The sequence below is a fragment of the Euphorbia lathyris genome, chromosome 7, assembly GCF_963576675.1.
Source record: "Euphorbia lathyris chromosome 7, ddEupLath1.1, whole genome shotgun sequence".
Classification (NCBI taxonomy): Eukaryota; Viridiplantae; Streptophyta; class Magnoliopsida; order Malpighiales; family Euphorbiaceae; genus Euphorbia; species Euphorbia lathyris.
The window spans coordinates 23,692,096-23,713,499 of record NC_088916.1 but is presented as its reverse complement, the minus strand read 5'-3'; the positions used below and the strand labels follow the sequence as shown (position 1 = coordinate 23,713,499).

General features: G+C 35.6%; 1 protein-coding gene across 1 annotated transcript; it reads right to left on the bottom strand.

The window, feature by feature from the left end:
• Nucleotides 1–6,998: 6,998 nt before the first annotated feature.
• Nucleotides 6,999–18,567, bottom strand: LOC136235680 (uncharacterized). The gene is made up of 9 exons (XM_066025541.1): nt 17,164–18,567; nt 16,966–17,087; nt 11,935–12,142; nt 11,328–11,856; nt 10,995–11,246; nt 10,690–10,881; nt 10,534–10,608; nt 7,943–10,414; nt 6,999–7,609 (listed from the first exon to the last, which is right to left on the bottom strand). Exons 1-9 carry the CDS (start codon nt 17,346–17,348, stop codon nt 7,307–7,309), a joined length of 4,338 nt encoding a protein of 1,445 aa, XP_065881613.1. The 5' UTR covers nt 17,349–18,567; the 3' UTR covers nt 6,999–7,306.
• Between the last annotated feature and the right edge of the window lie 2,837 nt (nt 18,568–21,404).

Below are 21,404 nucleotides of genomic sequence, written 5' to 3'. Positions count from 1 at the left end.
TGAAAATCTCTCATCTTAATTAGAATGCATTCTCCAAAGTGATTATTTGATGATGCTATAGATGGAAAAAGAACTTTTGATGCAAGAATTGAAAACAAAATAAGAAACTTGTCAAATGACAAGACAAAACCAAACTTGTTAGATGACATGACTCATATCCGTTGAACAGCCGTGAAGATGAAATAACTCCAAATTCCCCTTTAAAGAAACATTGTTTAACTCATCTTCCTCTCCATTGGACATTAATATGTTTTTCTCTCATCTTCATATAAGTTAAGTTGTTGAAGAATTGTAATCGTGAAACAAACTTAAAATAAATAAGTGTTTTTTTTTGGGGAAAAAAATAAATAAGTGATGTTAAGCAATTTGTTAGATTATCAAACATGAAATCTTACATGGATTTGATTTTTTTCCACGCAATGCATTTTGGATTTTGAGAGAAAATAATTTTAAATAATTCTTAATCCTTTTATTAATGGCCACGATGAGATTTATTTATAGACTATTAAAGACTATACAATTAAAATTATAATAATGCTTTAAAATTATATACTCCCTCTTCAAGATGGAGGTTGAGAAAAAGCGAGATCCATCTTCGAAAAAAAAAGCAGAGAGAATAAGCAGAGAGCGGTTTTGTGACAAGACTAACAAGTTGGAGCTTGGTCGAATTGTGAAGGTGGAGAGGAAGTCTGATTGGAGGTATTCATGGACTATATGACAGTTGATATCGAGATGTATGATGCGTTCATAGAAGACTGGATTAAAATCATTACAAATAGCAGTTTTATCATCACAGTAAAATGTAATAGGTAAGGAAATATGAACTTGAAATTCGTGTATTAGGTAAGAAATCCATATAAGTTTACAAATAATACAAGTCATGCTTCGATATTCAACTTTGATGGAGGATCTACTAAACGTGGGTTGTTTTTTAGCTTTCAAGGAAAATAAAGAGGTAAAAAATGCAACAACCACTAATGGATCGTCGAATTTTCCTACAACGGTCCAATTAGCATCACAATAAACAGAGAGTCAAAAAATACTAGAAGCGTTATAAAAAAAAGAGTGCTTTTCAGATATAGAAGAAGATAATAAAAAACATCGAGATGGTGAGAGCGAGGATTTTGCATGAATTAACTAAGTTGTTAAACAGCGAAGCCAATATCAGGACGAGTAAAATTAAATATAAAAGACGCCCTATTAAACGAGGATGTTGATCCAAATAGGCTAAAAGTGTACCAAACTCTGGATCAAAATTAAAACAAGTTTACATCGAACAAAGGCAAGGATTGGCGAAGGTTAAACCAGTATTAGAAAGTATGTCAGAAATTTACTTTAGTTGAGAAAGGAAAATTTCACCAGGATAACGAGCAAGTTCAAAACTGAAAAATACTTAACAAGACCAAGATACTTAATAGTAAAAAGAGAATGCATATGTTGTTTGCACCTTGAATAGCATCCTCGGAGTTATCGGTAAGAAGAATGTCATCAACACAAAGTATAAGGATGAGGAAAACATCAAAAGTGATATAGGTGAAAAGGCAATGATCGGAAGAGGCATGTTTAAAACCAAAATGCTAGAACATGAGAAGTGAATTCTTTATTCCATTGGTGATCGCTTGTTTAAGGTCATAAAGGGACTTGCATAATTTACATACTTGATCCGATAAGGCTTTAAAATAACCTTCTCGAGGTTAAAGATAGATATCTTCACCCACAAAACCATAAAGGTACACATTATTTATATCAATTTGATGAATAGGTCAGGTCTTAATAGTAATCACCAGACGTACATTTATGACGTTAGCAACAAGTGAAAAACCCTCGATATAATCAATGCTTTCAATTTATTTATAGCCATGAATGAGCCTTGTATCGATAAATAGAACCATCGAGTTTACGTTTGATACGAAAAACTCAGTGAAATGGCTTTTTTTCCTTTAGGTAAAGATTTAAGTTCCCAAGTATGGTTGTGTTCCGAGATAGTTAATTCATCATCCATAACAAATTCACAGTTTAGATAATGAAGCATTCCTTGAAATTATTTGTAGGTTTAGCCACAACCAAATCTACCTTTTAAAGTTGATGAGATTATAATTATTTTTTTTTATTATTTTTCTTTCACTTTTAATAGGCAATTGAACACAGCAAGAAAATGAAATTGTGATCATGTATCGCCGAATGATTAATTTTCTTTTATTTTTCTTTCACTTATAATTGACTTAGTCATATATATTATTTTGTAATTGTCCGGATGTTATTAACTTGCTTGAATTGCACAATATTGTTTGGCTCATTTCGTAAAGGTGTATTCAATTTTTTGTAACTAATATAATTTTATTATTAATTATATATATTTATTAGTTTTATTCCTCTATATTACTCTTGTTTTGAAATTTTATTTAAATTCATTTACATTCTTAATACATATAATAAATATCTACATAAATCAAATAATAAAAATAAATATAATAGTGAGGATATTTGAGTTTTTGAGGGAATTTTATTTTTCGCATATAAAACTTGGAATTGTGGGGATATTCATATTTTCCCACAGATAAGTAGCAATAGTGGGAAAAAATGTTCTCCACGAAACACATTATTATTTGTGGCGAAGAGAAATCCCCACAGAACAGTATGACGATTAGTGGGGAAATGTTCCCACAAAATTCTGTTCATACCGTCACAAAGTAGGTGGATTTGTATACGTTAATGGGGATAATGCTCGCCATAAAAAGTAGGTCTAGCGTGGCGAAAACAGAAATCACCACAGAAAATAATGCTTTTTGTGGCGAACAAATGTTTCGCCATAATTGTATATTATGACGAATAATATTTTCATCCAATTACCTTTAATGTCGGTCTAATAGTGGCGATCATGTGGCGAAATATTTTTCGTCACAAAATGACTTTAATGGCGAATTTTTGACATTCTGTGGGGAAACGTTTCTCCACACAAAAAAAAATCTGTCACAAAATGACTTTAATGGCTTGTGCTGATAGATATTGTACCACCCTGTTCCAATACCATATAGATATTGTCCGCTCTGGCCCAAATCCAACACCTTGGGCCTGACGGTTTTAAAACGTGTCTTCGTGTATTGGATTCTCATCTTATACTAATAAGCTTCAGTCACTCTCTCCCCCTTACCGATGTGAGATTCAGTTCATTCCTTCCCCCATCGCCATCCCTTAGAGCCACTCCTTGCTCAGGCCTTCTACACCGACGCCATCCACTCCGGATCGGGTCATTAGAGATATACTGAATTCTTTTGCTCTGCTTCATGCCAAAACCTCAATGTTTAGAAGTCTAGATTGTTGTGTTTTAAGAATACGTCAAGAATCCTCTTAAGGTCAACACATTATGGAGGCTGCTAAAACTAGCATGAAACCACTAGAGGCTATCAAGAATGACATTAACATGTCGAAAAGGCAGATCAGAAAACGCTTCAATAAAGGTTAAATTCTGTCAGAGAAAGTAGCACGCTACTATAAACAACACCAAGCCATCCTTTGAGCCGATGGGTTAATATGTGATCTTTCCTTGACTCTAAGTTCTAGAGTTTATTCATGGGTCTTGATCTTGCAGCTGCCTAGCATTTCTAACTTATTGGTTGAGTCTCACAATTTGGAAGTGATTAACTATATATCCAACAAGAAAGGAATCATACTTACAACATCTACGAAGAGAACATTCATTCATTATTAGTAGTCTGATTTAGAAGTGCCTATATTAAAAGGAAAGATGTAAGTTAAGGTTGAAAGAGTAACATATATGTTAAGATGAGGTGTGTAAAAGGTTGGCTTTTTACATCAAGATCTCATACAACTTCTTTTCAAAACTTCATTGGTCCTCTAAACTTATAAAGTATCTTGTTAGCTCATCAACTTGTTTAAAATAACTTATTGGTCATCTCAATTTGTTTAAAGTGACTTATTGCCCCTTTAACTTACAAGTTAGTTTTCTAAACTTGTTTAAAGTGATATACATTTTAATTTGGCTAAATCTGTAAAAAAATTCAAAACATAAAAAATAAAGGTCTAATTCGCGATTCTAAATCATTAAAACAAATGAACTTTCTACTTTTTAGACTTTTAAAGGGTTGCTAGATTTAGGGATTTGAACATGACATTTTAAGCAAATTTAGGGACCTAATAATACACTATATAAGTTTAGGAGGCAATCAAATTTTTTATTAGATAAGTTTAGAGGCAACTGATTTATTAAACCTAAAAGATTATTGTAAAAGTTTGAAATGCCAAAAATATTGACGAGTAGAGTAGGGATGGCAACGGGTACTGTACCCGCGGGTACCCGACACTACCCGACCCTAATGGGACTACCCGTACCTTGTATAAAAGGGTATGGGACGGGTATGGGATCAAAATCATTACCCGTTAGGGTAATGCGACGGGTATGGGAATACCCCCAGGGTACCCAGTACCCGTTACCCGCCATAAATCTTTTATATATGAAAAAATATTATTGCTTATTGTATGTAAAATGTGAGATTTGTACCCCAACCTTTTGTTGTTCATCCATTGAGTGATAGAACTAAGTTACTTTATTCTTATTTATTTAGGTTTAATTTATTCAATCTTTAGATCTATGATTTATTAAATTTGTACTTTGTTGAATTTGTAATATTTTTTGTTTTATTTATTGATTCTTAACGGGTAAGGGTACCCGCGGGTACCCGTGAATTAAATGGGACGGGTATGGGATGCAAAAAGTATACCCGTTAGGGTAATGGGACGGGTACGGGTAATTAAAAAATAAAAGGGTAAGGGTTTAGGATTGGCACTACCCGCAGGTACCCTACCTGTTGCCATCCCTAGAGTAGAGGGGTCTGTTTATGTATTATTATTATTATTATTATTATTAGCCTGTTTCCCTAGTTTACTAAACAACCATAATTCGTAATGAACATAAAACAACAAATATGGTAGTCAATAATGATCAAAATTTTCCTATTTCATATTATTTATGAGGTTTAGTTTTTGTAAATATTATTTTTCTATGTTACTTTTATTAAGGCAAAACACTTATTTTAGCTCCTAAATTAAAATTCAAAGTCCAATAATACCTTAAACTATCAAAATCATCAATTAAGTTTCTAAATCAAGCAAAAATCATCAATTAAGTTCTTATACTATCCTAAAATTAGAAACTGTGACTATTTGACATCGACTGTAATGATCTCTGTGTTGGCTCAAAATGGATTTGGAGAATAGAGTCTGAAACTGTTCAACCGAATGATTTTCGATGAGTAATCAACTGATGATTTTTGCTTAGGATGAAGATTCAATTGATGATTTTTACTTAGTTTAGGGACCTGGTTGATGAATTTGATAGTTTAAGGTCCTAATTAACTTTCAAGAGTTTTAGTTTGAGGACCCAAATGGGTATTATGCCTTTATTATTTTATCCTTATTTTAATTAATGAGTGAAGGTATTTTCGTCCCTTTTTTATATATTTAATACAAATTAAACATTTTTTAGTATGTGTAATTTGATGAAATGTAATATTTATTTTGAAAAGAATGGGGGTAATAAAAGTCATTCTTTCTAAATTTTGCATAATTATTTGGTTTTTGTCATTTTTTAAGCTCTCTTGTTGAGTTACTTGTCCATATCTGCTTGAATTAATTAAGCTTCTGCTTCTCCAAAGTGGCCAATGTATTGTTAATGCATTTAAAAAGATCAAATTTGAATCCTATGTTGGAAGACTTCTACTATAATTGAAGCAAAGTTTAAATCTCTCTTCTTCTCCTATAAACATGGTTTAAGCGCTAAGCGGACAGACACGATTCTCGAGGATTACAATGAAACCATTTGAGACTAATCGAATTTGTATTTTTTTATTTTTTTGTTTATTAATAAAAAATTATTCTATAAACACAATTAAAATATGTATTTATAATATAATAATATAAAATAATTTAATATAGAAAAACATATATAGGTGTACATATACAGGTGTCGACAACAACAAAATTTGAACAACAATATTATTAAAACAACTCAAACAAATAAAAAATAATATTTATAATTAATATAACTCACCAAAAACTATGAAACGATATCTTTAACATTTTAATACATATCTTGGAAATAAGTAAAAAATGCAATTAAATAGAAAAACATCAGAAAATAATAAACATAATTCACCAAAAACTTTTCGACAATATTCAAAAGTGAATTATAATAAAGAAAAAAAGAACTATTTGTTGTTATGGCCGGCGTCCATGCATCTCCGGATGGCCTAGACCACCAAAATATGTCTAAGAGGCAAAAAAAAAATGCCTAAGTGATCTAGATAGAAAAAATTGGAACGAATTTTCGAGTTTAAAATTTTAGACAAAGTTTAAAATTCCTTCAATGAAGGGAGATCGCATGAAGGAAAACCAATCATGTGTCAATTTGGTATTGATATGGCCAACAGAACCCTACCGCAGAAAAAAAAAAAAGTGTCGTGAAAAAAACTGAAAAGTTGTTGTGAAAAAGGCTGAAAATGTTTGAAAATACATGATACAAGTTCTAAAAATACAAAAATAAACCATGTAGTTTGAATTATTTTCAAACATAAAACTATATAATTCAATAGTTTACAAAGAGATATCCGTGGTTCATTAAAAACAGTCAACAAATACTAACGATATTAGAAATAGATAAGGTGGCAAATTAAAAAGTCAAAGGGTCATTTTAGTCTTTTACTTATTTAGAATTAAATTTTTTAATTTTCATTATCCCTCCTACTAATTGCTGAAACTAATATTATATAATTAAAATATATTTTAGGATCCTTCTGGGGAGTTTTCAAAAACCCCCATGGTTCGGGGCAGTACCCCCATCCCCATTTTAGCTTTGGCGCAAAAATGTTTTCCATCCCCATCTCCATCCCCGAATATTTCAGTGGTTCCCGGACCATCAGTTTGTATCCTCACAGGTTTTTTGTTGTTTCTAAAGTTACAGTAAATCGCAACATGCGGACAATCAACAATTCGTTAGATCCTTAGAAGAAAATTTGTTAACCCTATAGATCTAACAAATTTTGTTAACCCTATAAACATGATGTTTTAGGTTGAAGTAAAATTTGTACCTTAACCCCTCGGAGCTGTCTTACAAGAATGCAATATACGTCAATTATGCAGTGAGTGGTGTACATACAACATAGCAGGAAGCAGATAGTTTCCAAGAATGCAATATATGCTGATTATGCAGTGAGTAATGTACATACAACATAGCAGGGAGCAGGGGGCAGATAAGACGATCGAATCATGAAGCCAGAAGGGACGCCTGAGTTTACGATGTCCATAATGCATTCATAGCATGCAACTGACTGAAATCTGTGGATTTCAAGGACATCTTATAGAGCTCCTTCAGCTTCCCAGTATCAGGCTTGTTAGATGATGAACTCAACTGTACAGCAGCTGAAGATCTATCTGTATTTGCTGAAACTATTGAGGTCAACATTTTCTTTAAAAGTGTCTGCAAATGATCCCAAAATCTGCCATGTATCTCTGGATAATCACTTGCAAATGAATCCGAAATTGTTTCTGATATATAGCGTCCTTCAAGCATGCGGGATAAGGATGATTCAAGTATCTGGAACAATAGATCAAATAAACAGTTTCCTTCAATACACACTGCCATGCCAACTTTTAAAACTATAAATGCAAAATAAGTTCCAGATCACAGCATCTTTTGTAAGGAAGTAGTTAATTGGATAATTGCTGAATTATAGCTACATTTGAGTACTACTTGAGTATAAACATTCTAAAGAAAATCAACATATGTCTATCTGAAAAATTCAGACTTTGACCCTCAAATTGGAATATATCAATTATATGCCTGCTATCAAAGCAAAAACGTAAACTTGGATATATATAGACACATTGCTATTAAAGAAAAGATAGGTCCAACTGTCAAAGAACTTACCGCGTATGAGTGCAAGGCCCTAGAGAGGCTCAACGAGAGAGCTGATCTGTGTGTCAAAATAGTTAGATACATGGAGGGATGTGTGGTGGGGCCGTAAAATTCCATTGCTTTTTGCCAGTTTCTCTCAGCCAAGGAAGCATATTGCTTTACCCGATGCAAAATACTATTTTCACTTTTAGAGAAGTTGCTTTTCTTATGATCTGACTCCAAAAATTTCAAACAAGAATCCCTTTGGTAGGAAGCAAGCTGAAAGTATGCAAATGCAGCTTCCTGTTTCCGTAAATCACCAAGAGATTCATACACAGACAATGCCTCCCTGATGGCATCATTGGCTGAAATCTCATGCTTTCTCAGTTCTTTCCTATTTCTCCTTTCACCAGGTCTTATGCGAACAGCTGTTTTATCTTCCAAAGCTCTATGCTCATAAACTTCTGCAGTCACATCTTCTCTTGCCAAGAGCATGCCAAGCCTCAGATATGTGTGAGCATATTGAGTATATACTTCATTTTTCAAGCTGTTTGACACTAAGTTATCCTCTTTTGTAATAGCATTCAGTTCCGACTTTGCTGCCCCATAATATCCAAGTGATTCACGATATTCTGTTTTTGCAGTTTCCAGAGCTTGCTTGCAAGCATCCTGGAATACAGCATGTGATTTAAGATTCTCATATTTTGCTATTAACTCTTCAGCCAATGCCCGCCTACCATGGCCCAAGTTACAATTGATTAGTATTATGTTATAGTGATCAGAAACTTCTCTAAATGCAGTTATGGCATCGGCAAATGCATGTTCAGCATTAGTCAACTCCTTTCTTTCAAGCCTATCTCGACCCAGTTCATTACAAACCCACCCTATCTTTTTAATTATCGACTCCACTTCTGCTGAGCCTGATGGAAGTCCAACCAATGCATCTCTAGCTTCATCATAACAACTTAGAGAAGTAGAAAGATTTTGTTCTGCATCACCAACAATGGGGTCCCTAAGATACCTAAATATACCGCCACTCCTCATTTTAGGTTCATCTTTTGATGTGGTTTCACTTTGACATGGCACTGTAAATCCATCTTCATGCTCCTGACTAACCCCACCTCCATTGTTAGAATTAGTAGCTGCCAACGACTGAAATCCATCTTCATCACTGGGACTCCTTTTCTGCAAACTGTGATGTGTGAAGCCACTATCAGATTCTGTTTTAGGTGGGTAAGTGGCACTCTTCGCATGAGATCTTTTACCATGCTTCCTTCCATGGACTACAGAGTGTTTATTTCCACTGCTGCTGCTGGCACTGCTACCACTGCTAGCCCTATCACTCTGGCAGCTGCAATTCACTAAGGAACATGAACTGCAATTCTGAATATACTTACCCAGCTTCGTCTTTAATCTTTGAACTTCCTTCACAACCTCAGAAGACATTCTCAATTCTTTGGCAGAAGAGTTTGGGTCTGATTGTGTACTGTCTTCTTTATTCTTTATGAAATGAAACTCAACATAAACATCTCCAACCAGAGTCCATGCCTTAGCCCAGAAGAGGGATGTGGAAGAGATTCGCTCCAAGGCAAGAGAATCATCAATGAAACTGGGTTTTACTTCTTCTGCATCACCAATGTATGCTATTGCTTTCTTTTTTTTATCAATGCATTTTATTCCAGGTGAATATTTAACCATTGAAGAAAGAAACCTTGTATCCTCCAAATGCTGTGGCATTGATCCATAAACCGTACATGCTAGTTCTACTACTTTCAGAGTTTGATGCAACTGGTTATCCTCCTTATAAGCTTGTCCAAGTGCCAAATAAGATTCTCCAAGCAGGAGAACAAGTTTCCACAATTTGTGATCGATTTTTGATGTTGGTAACCATTCTCGGATATCACAAACTTCAATACAGTCAACATCACCACATGCACAAAGGGAAAAGTTTATAGATGAATGTGGTCTACCGTGAAAACCACTTACTTCATCAAGCAACTCCACTTCAGTACCTTGTAGCTGGCGCATCCATCTAAGAGACTTAATAGCTTGAGAAACATGATGTACTGCAGCTAATTTAGAAGAGATAGGATCAGCTACAGTTTGAACCACACAGGGGGATGCTGGGGGCATTTTTGACACTGCAGACTTTTCATCTCCAGTGGAACTAGGCAGAGGTCGTTCCAAATCATTTGATTCTGTTTTACAAGATGGTATTAACTTTCTGGAATCAGATACATTTGCCTCCAAAGTCATCTTTACTGAAGCTTCTGATATAATAGTAGAGCTTTTTCCATCTTCACTCAATCTGCTTTCTGGAACTGATGAGGAGAGATTTTCATAAGCAACTGACTCAGAGAAACTAGAAGAAGAGTCCAAGGACTCTATTGGAACAGTAACTTCACATTCTATAGGAAATGATTCAGATGGAAAAGTTAATTCCAGCTCTTCATCATGAGTCAAAAGGAGTCTCGCGTATTGCTCATGAGCGAATGCACGTACCACCTGTTTGATCGCTAGTATCAGATCCACATCCAAGCATGAAGAGAGAGGAAAAAAGAAACTTCAAAAAATATAAAAACCAAGAGAGAGAGAAAGAAGAGGAACAACTAATTTATCCATACCAGATGATCTGGCTCGTCCAGGAATTCCAAACATTTTCTGAAGAATCTTACACACTTAGCCCTATTATTAGATGCCTGTAGAGAAAGACTAACAATCAGTAAGACGTCACAACAATGCATTAGGGTATTGGCACTAGAGTCTTGTTTATTCCATACCACAGAAAGGGAGAGCCTGTGAGCAATACGATAAAGGAGAGTTCCCAGTGAAAACAAGGAATTGCTTCTCCCTCTATGTAATAAAGAAGGCAGGGGGCTTGAGCTATCATCACAGCTATTGGCTGTATGGCTCTTGGGAATGATAGAAAGATCAAAAAGCTGAATCACATCTTCCCCAGCACTTTTATAAAGCTGAAAACAAAATAGAGAAAACAGAAAAGAACTGTTCACTAATGAATTTCAGAAAAAAAGATATTTTAAGAAAAAAATTACAACACATTAAATAAAATTGAAATTATGTATACCCAGTAAGCACCAGGATCTTGCTTGCAGTTTTCCTGGAGGAACCTCAAAACAGTAAGACCATTTTGCTGCACAACATGGGGATGAAAAGCTGGAGTGCCATCTTCAGAAATGCCTTTTAAAAGAAATATATCATCTGTTTTAAGAAGCTCATAACCCTGAACAACGCCATTTTGATGATAACAGATGGCCAACTCAGGTACACTTGCCATAACATTGTCAAGCCAGGCCTCAAGCCATGTTAGAGGAGTGACCTATTAGAATAGGGGAAATACTCTATAAAATTTCTACACATAAAGGCAACAGAAAGTAAAAGAAGTTCATTATCTCCTAACCTGTCGTGTTACATCCCACAAATGCAAGCTTACAGCAACATATTTTTCATTGCTGAATAGAAGTAAGTCACTGCCTAAAAGCATGCGGAAATTGTGAAATTGCCAAAATAAAACCCTTAGGAACCCATCATTACTGATTCTTTTATGCTTTTCAGATTCTTGTACAGAGCTTCTGGGCTTTTCACCAACATGTGAAGCCTTTTTGACAGGATGATGGTCCTTATTTTTCTTATTCTTTTTACTTTCCCAAAAATAGCCATCTGGTTTAACCTGCGGATACTCTGAAAAATGGTTGTAGTCTTCATTTACAGAAGGGTTATCACTCTGCCCCACAAAATGGGATGTGCAAGCCCCAGGAAGCACAGATGAGTTTGATTGCTCCTCTGATGTAGAATGGTGCATAGGTGGGCAATCACAAGCCTCCATTCTCACAGAATGCATTGCAAAATTCAAAAATAAAGACTGGTCTGCACATTTTGATTGGTTTTTGTGTCGCCTAACCAGCTTTTCTCCCTCTTCCACATCAGGCCTGTGCGAAATAAAATATTCAAGATATTGAAAGATTTACAGGATAAGTAATGAAAGTGAAGTTAATAGAGACACAAACCCAGTATTTAGAACAAGAGTCTGTCCGACTCGACGAACTGCAAGTGATAATCGACCCTTAGAATATGGCATTTTGAATATCTGCTTCAGAATGTCAGCAGGAGCTATCACATCTATCTCATCCCCATATTCAGCCAAGCCAGATACAGCTAGGGCTTCGCATTTCCTAGTAAGATTTGATGAAATAGCATCTCCTTCCCAAGGTAGCTCTGCAACATATCAGCACAAATCTATAATTTCAAATGTTGCAACATCAAGATAAGGAAGAAAATATAAGAAATACATTTGTCGATATACCTACTTGTTCTAATATAAAAAGGCAAAAGCTAACGGACGCCCCCGGGGCGCTTGATAAGAAATATATTTTATTATTTCTTATATAATATGCATTAAGTGGTTTAACACAAATTAATTAATCAAAGACAAAAGCTTAAATAATTGTGTTAGATATATATTGTATTTATGGTAATTATCCTATATTTATGCTAAATATAGGATAATTACCATAAATACAATATATATCTAATAAATTGTGCCAAAATTAATTAAATTAATTCCCCTACTAGATTTTCTAATTTTTGAAAGCAAAATGCTTGATTTGAGTGTCCTCCCATCCAATGAAAACATAGTTGCGTTCATGGGGCACGATCCAAATTTGGAAAATTCATTACATACTTCAATTCCAGTACAACGCAGAAGAAACTCATGATCCAAATTTTTGGGTTATTATTTACACAATCTCCAATTCTTCACTAATTTCCTCTAATTTTAATACTTGGTTTCTAATTTTTTAGAGCACAAGTGCATGATTTGAATGATAACTAAATTAATTAAAGAAGAAGAAAAAAAGAACTGATATTAGAGAAAAGTAAACGTTAGATTTCTAGAGAGAGAGAGAGACAAGAAGAAGAAGAAGAAGAAGAAGTGGTATAAATGACAGCTAAATTACCATTAAATAGACTACCCAATTACAACCATATTTAATGCATAGAGTTTGATTAATTACAATGCAAATCATTTAATATGTGTTATATAAAAAATAATAAAACATATTTCTTATCTAGCGCCCGGGGCGCCCGTTAGCGGGCTCGATATAAAAAAGGGGAAGTACAGAACTAAACCTTGTGGTTTGGACCATTTTCAAACATAAACTAAGTGGTTTAGAAGTTTGCAAACTGATACCTTGAGACTCAAACCGTTAGCAAAGACAGACAAAAATACTAAAAAAAGGGTCTAATACTCCTCCAGCCCCTTTAACTTGTCCAAATTGATCATTTTACCCCTCCAACTCATCGAATGTCCTATTTACCCCCTTACCTATATTAATGGTATTTCTCACCCTCTTAACTTGTCCAAATTGGTCAATTTACCCCTCCACAATTCATCGAATATCCTATTTACCCCCTTAACTCCATAAAAGTGGTATCTCTCACCCCTTATGATCCTATTTACCCCCTTAACTCTATAAAAGTGGTATTTCTTACCCCTTTATAGTGCAAAATTAATAGGACTTCTTCAAATGAGTTTGAAAATATATATTTTTTAATATCAACTTTTTATTTTGTTTTAATTTGATAATTATATTGATCTTTCATGTGTTTATTACAATAATATTGTATTACAATAATCAAAATTTAACTAACCAAAAAAGTTGGAAAGAGAGAATGAATAAATGATACAAATAACAAAGAACATTAATATAAACAAGTTAAACACATTATATGTAGGGATAAGGTACCAAAATAGGCCCATAGTTTTTAGGGAAGTATCAATTTAGGTTCTACGTATAAAATAGCACCAATATAGGTTTAACGTTTAAAAAATTATATCAATTTAGGCCTCGATAATGGATTGTAAGGGTGAGAAATACCACTTTTATGGAGTTGAGGGGGTAAATGGACAAGTTGAGGGAGTGAGAAATACCATTTTTATGGAGTTAAGGGGGTAAATAGGACATTCGATGAGTTTGAGGGGTAAAATGACCAATTTGGACAAGTTAAAAGGGTTGGGAGAGCCATTAGGCCTAAACAAAATGATGATTTATCAATTTTAGTCAAAAGGTCAAAGGACAATTTTGTCATTTCTGATTTCATGGCTATGGCTTCTTCCTCTCATCACCCGCTACATCAAAAAACTTTCGGCCCCTGTCTTTCTAGCAATTCTGCAATTTCCCCTTCTCGCCTCCAGTTTTCTGTTGCTGCTTTCTTTACAGCTTCTTCGCCAGATAAACAGTTTAGACGGTTTATTCTCAAATTGTGGATTAGATTACAGAAATCCAGCAACCTTATCCTCTTCAAAGACTTGCAGATTATCAACTACCTCAAAATTTCCCACCAAAAAAAAAACACCAGAAATTGAAGCAATGGCAACAACAACAACAGCCTTCATTAAAGGCGCATGGCGCACTAAGGCGCTAGGGGTCCTAGAGCCTTGGCGCATGGCGCACTAAGGTGCTAGGGGTCCTAGAGCCTTGGCGCATGGCGCATGCCATAGCGAGACAAGGCACACTTACAAAAACAAAAATTATAAAACTATAAAACTAACATAAAAATGCAATGAATACTAAATTATGACAATATTCTTAAGCATAAATAAATTCTACCCCATATCGGAAAGCTAAAGTTGAATACTAAATCCTAAGTTCTACTCCTGATCAAAGTTGTTAAATCGAGATTCGATTAGTGACTCGAAATCCTCATTTTGTGAATCGGGACTCGCGAATCGAACAAAATATTATAAAAAATAAAATATTAACCATTTTTAACTTTAAATATTAGTCTAAAAATGCAATTTTAATATCCAAATAGAAATTATATCAAGCTATCAACCAAGCACTCAATTTAAAATTCAAATCTAATGCACAAAAAGAAAACAGAAAGTTGAAGAGAACGAAAAGAATAGATAAGTACAATTGAAAAGGACAAAAGAAATGGAAGAGAAAACGAAAAGAAAAGAAACAGAGAAACAGAAGGAAAGAAAGAGTTGGAATTTGTAAAGTCTAAAGAGTCTCCTACTTGTACTCCGTAACTTCTTAATTAGTTTTAGTTCTGCACACTCGCTTTTTACTCTTTAAAAATTAAAAACAGTTTTTTTAATGGAGTTCATGAATCGACTGAATCGTCCGATTCTTTATGATTTCAAGTCGTACCATAGATACGACTCTTAATCGAACAGAATCGGATCGAATCGTACGAGTCGACTCACGACTGGTACGATTCTAACAACTATGCTCCTGATATAAATTCATCACTCCTCATCATCACTACCACACTTATCTAAAGCATCATCAAACTCTTGATTCAAATGTGTATCTCTCTCTTTCTTTTTAATATTTGTTTTTTTTCCTCATTTGGGACGCTTCAGAACACGTGTTCCAGATATGTAACTGTCAAAAAAACCATAAAACAGCCCCTATGTCACCAAGGCGCGCCTTTGGCAATTGCCCGCAAAATGGCACACCAAGCGCGCGCCACAGCAGGTGTCACGGAACTAACCTAGTGCACCATGCGCCAAAGGCACGCCTTTAATAACTATGAGCCTTCCTCTCAACAGCAAATTCCTTCCTGTCTTAATCTTCATAGTCATCATCTTCTTGTTTTCTGTAATATTTTATCCTTCCTATCTTCATCGTCATCATCGTCAAAAGACAGCTTATATGTTGCAAAGCTTCTTCAAGTGATTCACAACCATTTTTAACCAAAAGAAGCTTATCTATTTGCTTCTTCACCAACTTTGTCTTTTCGCTGCCAAATTCCAGTTCTAATGCAGCTATTTTAGAAGCTGATGAAAATGACGAACTAATGGAGAAAGACGAGTGAATTTTGGCAGAAAGTTTGTTGATGTAGTGGGTGATGGGAGGAAGAAGCAATAGCCATGAAATTAGAAATGATAAAATTGTCCTTTGACCTTTTGATCAAAGTTGACAAATCATCAATTTTTTAATGCCGTTAGTATTTTTGACTGGCTTTACTAATGGTTTGAACCTCAATGTACCAGTTTGCAAACTTTTAAACCTCATACTTTATGTTTGAAAATTGGCCAAACCACATGGTGTATTTTTGTACTTTTCCCTATAAAAAAATATAACAAAATAGAAGAAATAGAAGAAAAAAAATCAAAACAATCTTGTTCAAGTAGGGCACATTTATTCTACCTTAAATAACAATAATAAGAATAAAAAAGAAAAGAAAAAGGTCTTAACTTTGAAAAGTCGGTATACCTACTTGACTAAACTCAATTAAGAGCTAAATTGCTACCCCCTACAATCTGGTTTTTTCGGTATAAGCTGCACGAAAATAGTTAAGGTTTCATATATGATGCATGCCTAAAATTCGTTATAAACTGAGTGCAGCTCAAGTGGGAGGCTCTCCATAAAGTGGAGGGGGATCATGGTTTCAACACCCAACCTCTTCAATTCCCATATTTCTCAGAATAATAGTAGTAAAGAAATAAATATTTTTACAACAATTTGATAACAAATGAATTTGTCTCATGACACTTACATTGCAATTCTTCAACTTAGCAATGGAACTTTAGTGTGGCATCTAGTTTTTAAGTTGAACTTCAAAACTCAGTTTCTACATCAAAATTCCCAGTTGTCAATTTCCCAGTCCAAATAGGAATAATTGTTCTTGTATTGTAGCAACAAGCAAGCTGTTTGGACATAGTGTGATTAAGTCTTAAGCAAATAAAAGGATGAACTGTACAGTTTATTCTTATGATCTTAGGTATGCAAACAAACCAAATTCAATCTTATGCAAACACACAGACGCAGACATTTTTCTAATACACCATGGAAGGCAATGAAGCATTTTTCTACAGTTACAAAATCTTTATAATAGATGTCTAACATCGATTCTACTTAAGAAATGAAATACATTTCAAACATTGACCAAACCAATTTCATCACATTCCCAATTTGACAGTCATTCTCTTCAACAACATCTGAAACCTAATGCTTGTCAATAAACACTACAAATTCACACCACAACTTCATATTTCGTTCTAAACTAAAACTAAAACCAAAGCATACCTCCAGTTGACCTAGACTGTACAGCAGAAATGGGAAGAACCTTCTCCGGCAAGTTGGCAACAACAGGAAGAGTGTTCAAATCCGTCTCCGTCGGAAGCATTCGGTATCTAGGTGCACTGACCCTGCTCAACCAAATATACAAATTAAGCACATATCTATACTAACACAAGCACAGGGAATCAGAAATTAAAAACTTACGTCTCGCGAGAAGGTATGAGAGCGGAATTGAAGGCATGGAAGGAATTATCAGTGGGGACAGGAATAGAACCGCAGAGAAAACCAACTGGTTTAGGTTTAACAATTTCCAATCTCCCAATGCATTTTGGCTCCATGGAGCCATTGGTGGAGCTTGATGGCGATGATGGAGGTGATGGTTTCTCCATGCAGTTGAAGTTTGTGCTACAATTCAAAATTACAGACTGTTAGTTTTGATTTTTCTTTTGTTGAATGTTGATCAGGCTCTTCTTGTTCTTCTTCTTCTTCTTCTTCTTCTTCGATTTCCTTCTGGAACTCACTGGAAGCCATGGTAACTCCTTTCAGGTACTATTTTCCAAGCGTAAACCCATGGGACTGCAACTGAACTGAACGGGCCTAGCCTTATCCCTTTCCGCTCTATGAATAAGCCCACGTATTTCACTTTATATTTTTTTTTTGGTAAGAAGGGAAGAAAAAAAACAAATAAACAAAAACCTAACTCGGGATCAGTCTAGGAAGACTGACCCCAATCCTATCCTCAAGAAGAGAAGGTAACAGAAAAGAAGGAGGAACGGAAAGGGTAGAAACACCTAACATCTCCCCATGCTCAGCAGCTGCCAAGCGATCCGCCACGCGGTTTTGCTCCCTATAAATATGGGAGAAGGTAAGAGAATCGAAGGCAGGACGAAGCCTCAAGATGGCTTTAATGAGATTCTGACTCTTAAGACAAACAACCTGTCTATCCGAAATCCTGTTGATAGCCTCCAAATTGTCAGACTCCACCGAAAGTCTGTTAACACCCATGCGAATGGCGAGTTTAATGCCAGACAAGATCCCCTAGAGCTCCGCAATAAAGGAGGATCCCGTACCTAAGTTATGGGTAAACCCAGCCAGCCAGGCACCACCAGCATCTCGAAGAACTCCACCAGCAGCAATTCTGCCATTACTAAGGCAGGAGCCATCCGTATTCAACTTGACAACCCCTTCCATGTGCTTCCTCCAACCAACTAACTGGACCTCTTTAACCGGGAAGGGGTGAACCAGGGGCTCTCCTTCAAAACTCTTTGTAATAACAGAGAGTTTTTTCGAGAAGTAAAACCGGAGGTCAGGAATAAAGACAGTCTTCTCAGCAAATAACTCTTCATTCCTCCATTTCCACATTTGGTGACAAATAATAGCGAAGAGAATAGCCCCGTGCTCCATACTGGCCAACAAATTCCCATTAACGCCTTCAGAGAACCAGTCAATATCAGAGAACCCCATAAAGGAAGGAAGGATTATTTTCATGTAAAAAGCTATCCGCATATAAATATTAAAAAAAATTATAATCTATAAAAATTAAAATTAATGATACAAAAAATTATTATTTAAATTATATTATTTTATTTTTATATAAATAATTTTTTTATAATTTTTTTTTTTAATTTGTGTACAATGCGATTAAATAAGAAAGAAAAATCTCATCTCATTCCATGTAATTTGAACTCATGACCTCATCGTATACTTTCAAACTGGTTAGAAGTTCACCACAAACAATATTTTTATAAATAAATAAAATAATATAATTAAAATTAATATATTAGATATTATATTATATTTTTTATAAATCACAATAATAATAATATCATAATAATTTTAATGTTTTTTTTTTTTACAACCAAAAGAGCATATATTAAGAATCAAGAAGAAGCATATTACAAATAAAATCAGGGGTACAGAAAACCACTCACCCCGATGTAAAGGTAAAATACTACTTCTAGCTAACAAATGAGCAACAGAGTTTGCAGAACGACAGACAAAACGAATAGAGCAATTAAAAGACTCGTTCAGTGAAAAATGATAATCATTGGCTAAGGCGTTAAAAGGAGATGAAACTTCTAACGGGCGGGCCATAGACTGTACCACGATCAAAGAATCTGATTCAATGATTACATCCTTCCATCCGCGGTCTTTGATCCAACTGAGAGCTTCACGGACCGATAGCGCTTCAATGAACGATGCATCTTGATAATTCTGGAAGGTTCCATTTTTAGCCGCAACAAACCGGCCCAACTCATCCCGAACAACACACCCAAACCTAGCCACATTCTCGTCCGCAAATGACGCACCATCCACATTCAGTTTTAGGAAGCCTGTTGGAGGACGCTGCAACACCGTCGGGCTTGGCACAGCCGAACTGCCTGAAGGAGAAACCGACGCCTGCGCTTTCTTCCAGGCTTGTAGAAAGGAACTGGCCGAATGATACAGGATCAAGGCTTGTGAATCCTTCTGATTCCACACAATGTCATTTCTATAACACCAAAAAATCCACCATAAAACCGCTACAAGCTCAACAAGCTCACCGGTTTAGAGAAGATCCAACCCCAATAATAAAAAATGTTCTGAAATTGGGTTCCCACATCCCTAATAGGCAAAATAGTCCAAATAGCTCGAGCCATAGTACATTTGAGAAAAATATGATAAGAATCTTCCACCGCCCCATGACAGAGCTCACATAAATCTGAGATAGGAACCCTTCGGGCTTTCAGCGCGACTTTAGAAAGGAAACAGTTAGCAAGAACCCGCCAAAGAAGGTTCTTAACTTTAGGGGGCACTTTAAGATTCCAAACTTTATTCTATACTGGAGAATCAATGAACCAATTTGTTCCAAATCCAGACATAAGCTTTCGGTACCCACTTTTAACTGTATAGTTGCCCCGTCGGTCATCCTTCCAATACCACACATCATGATCAACCCGATTAGATAAGGGGATACGGAGAATAAGTTCTGCATCCCGAGGAGCAAAAATGCCCGAAACTAACCCAACATCCCAAGACCGTCGACCCTCCTCTATAAGATCAGCCGCCACTTCCACCCCTAACCCATCCAATTTTTCACTTTCAATATATGGAAAATGATCGTCAGGGAGTCACGGGTCATCCCAAATCCGGACCTCACCACCCGCCCCTACAAACCTACGAATACCTGACTTTAACAATTCTTGAGCACCCATAATACTACGCCAGATGAAGCTAGGCCCATCAGATAACGATGCATCAAGAAAATAGCAATTCGGATAATAAAGAGCCTTAAAAACTCGTGCCACAAGAGACTCAGGATTTGAGCTAAGACGCCAACCTTGTTTAGCCAATAAAGCTAAGTTGAAATTATGCAATTTTCTGAAGCCCATACCACCAGCTTTTTTAGGGCAACACAGCTTATTCCACGATTTCCAATGTAAACTACTTTTACCCGAACCATCTGATCCCCACCAAAAAGAATTCATCAACTTCTCTAGGTCATCACAGATATTCATAGAAAAAAGGAAGAGACTCATAGCATAAGTAGGAAGACTTGCACTACTGATTTGATTATAATCTCCTTTCCTGCTCTTGATAGAAATCTGGCTTTCCAACTCTTCAATCTAGACCGCACCATGTCCTCAGCAAAGCCAAAAACATGTGACCTATTCCTTCCCACCACCGAAGGTAGACCTAGGGACTTATCCGGGAGGGCTACAGTGGAAACCCCCAAGATATTACTAATTTCTGCACACCCACCATCTGGACACCCACCATCTGGGCAGTTTCGACTGAAGGATATAGAGGATTTTGATAAATTTATTTTCTATCCAGAAGCACACTCATAGTCATTTAGAGCTTGTTTAATTGCTGAAGCTTTTGATCGATTGGCTCCGAAAAAGAAGTAACTATCATCAGCGAAGAACAGATGAGAGATTGTTGGCCCTTGGTCCGCAACAACACAACCTTGGATCCGACCCTCTAACTCCAGCCGAGATAAGTAGAGAGAAAGACCCTCCGCACAGATAATAAAAAGATATGGTGACAGTAGATCCCCTTGACGGAGCCCCCTCTGTGGAACAATAGGGCCCACAACATGCTTCCCATGGACAACCCTATATTTAACATTTGTAACGCATTGCATTAATAGGTTAACAAAGCTCGATGGGAAACCAAGTTTCAATAACATCTCCTGAAGAAATCTCCATTCCATCCTGTCATATGTTTTAGACATATCAAGCTTAAGAGCCACTACAAAAAAAAAAGGCTTTTAACAAAGGGAGATATTCTCATTAAAAGTCTAAATATCCTCACGAAAGCATTTTTAACGAGAATAATTACTCTCATGGCACTTCTCATTACTGGGGTCCCTTACTAAAAGCATTAACAAGGATAAAGTGTTATCCTCATTATAAACATACAATGATAATAATTTTATCCTTATTAAAATATTTTTTAAGGAT

What these genes read in the sequence shown, in the direction of transcription:
- LOC136235680 (XM_066025541.1), bottom strand. Translation starts at nt 17,348, where the DNA reads ATGGAGAAACCATCACCTCCATCATCGCCATCAAGCTCCACCAATGGC. An exon ending in TGGACGAGCCAGATCATCTG is followed by an intron (nt 10,415 to 10,533) that starts GTATGGATAAAT and finishes GCGATCAAACAG; the next exon opens with GTGGTACGTGCATTCGCTCA. An exon ending in GGGCCTTGCACTCATACGCG is followed by an intron (nt 7,610 to 7,942) that starts GTAAGTTCTTTG and finishes CTATTGTTCCAG; the next exon opens with ATACTTGAATCATCCTTATC.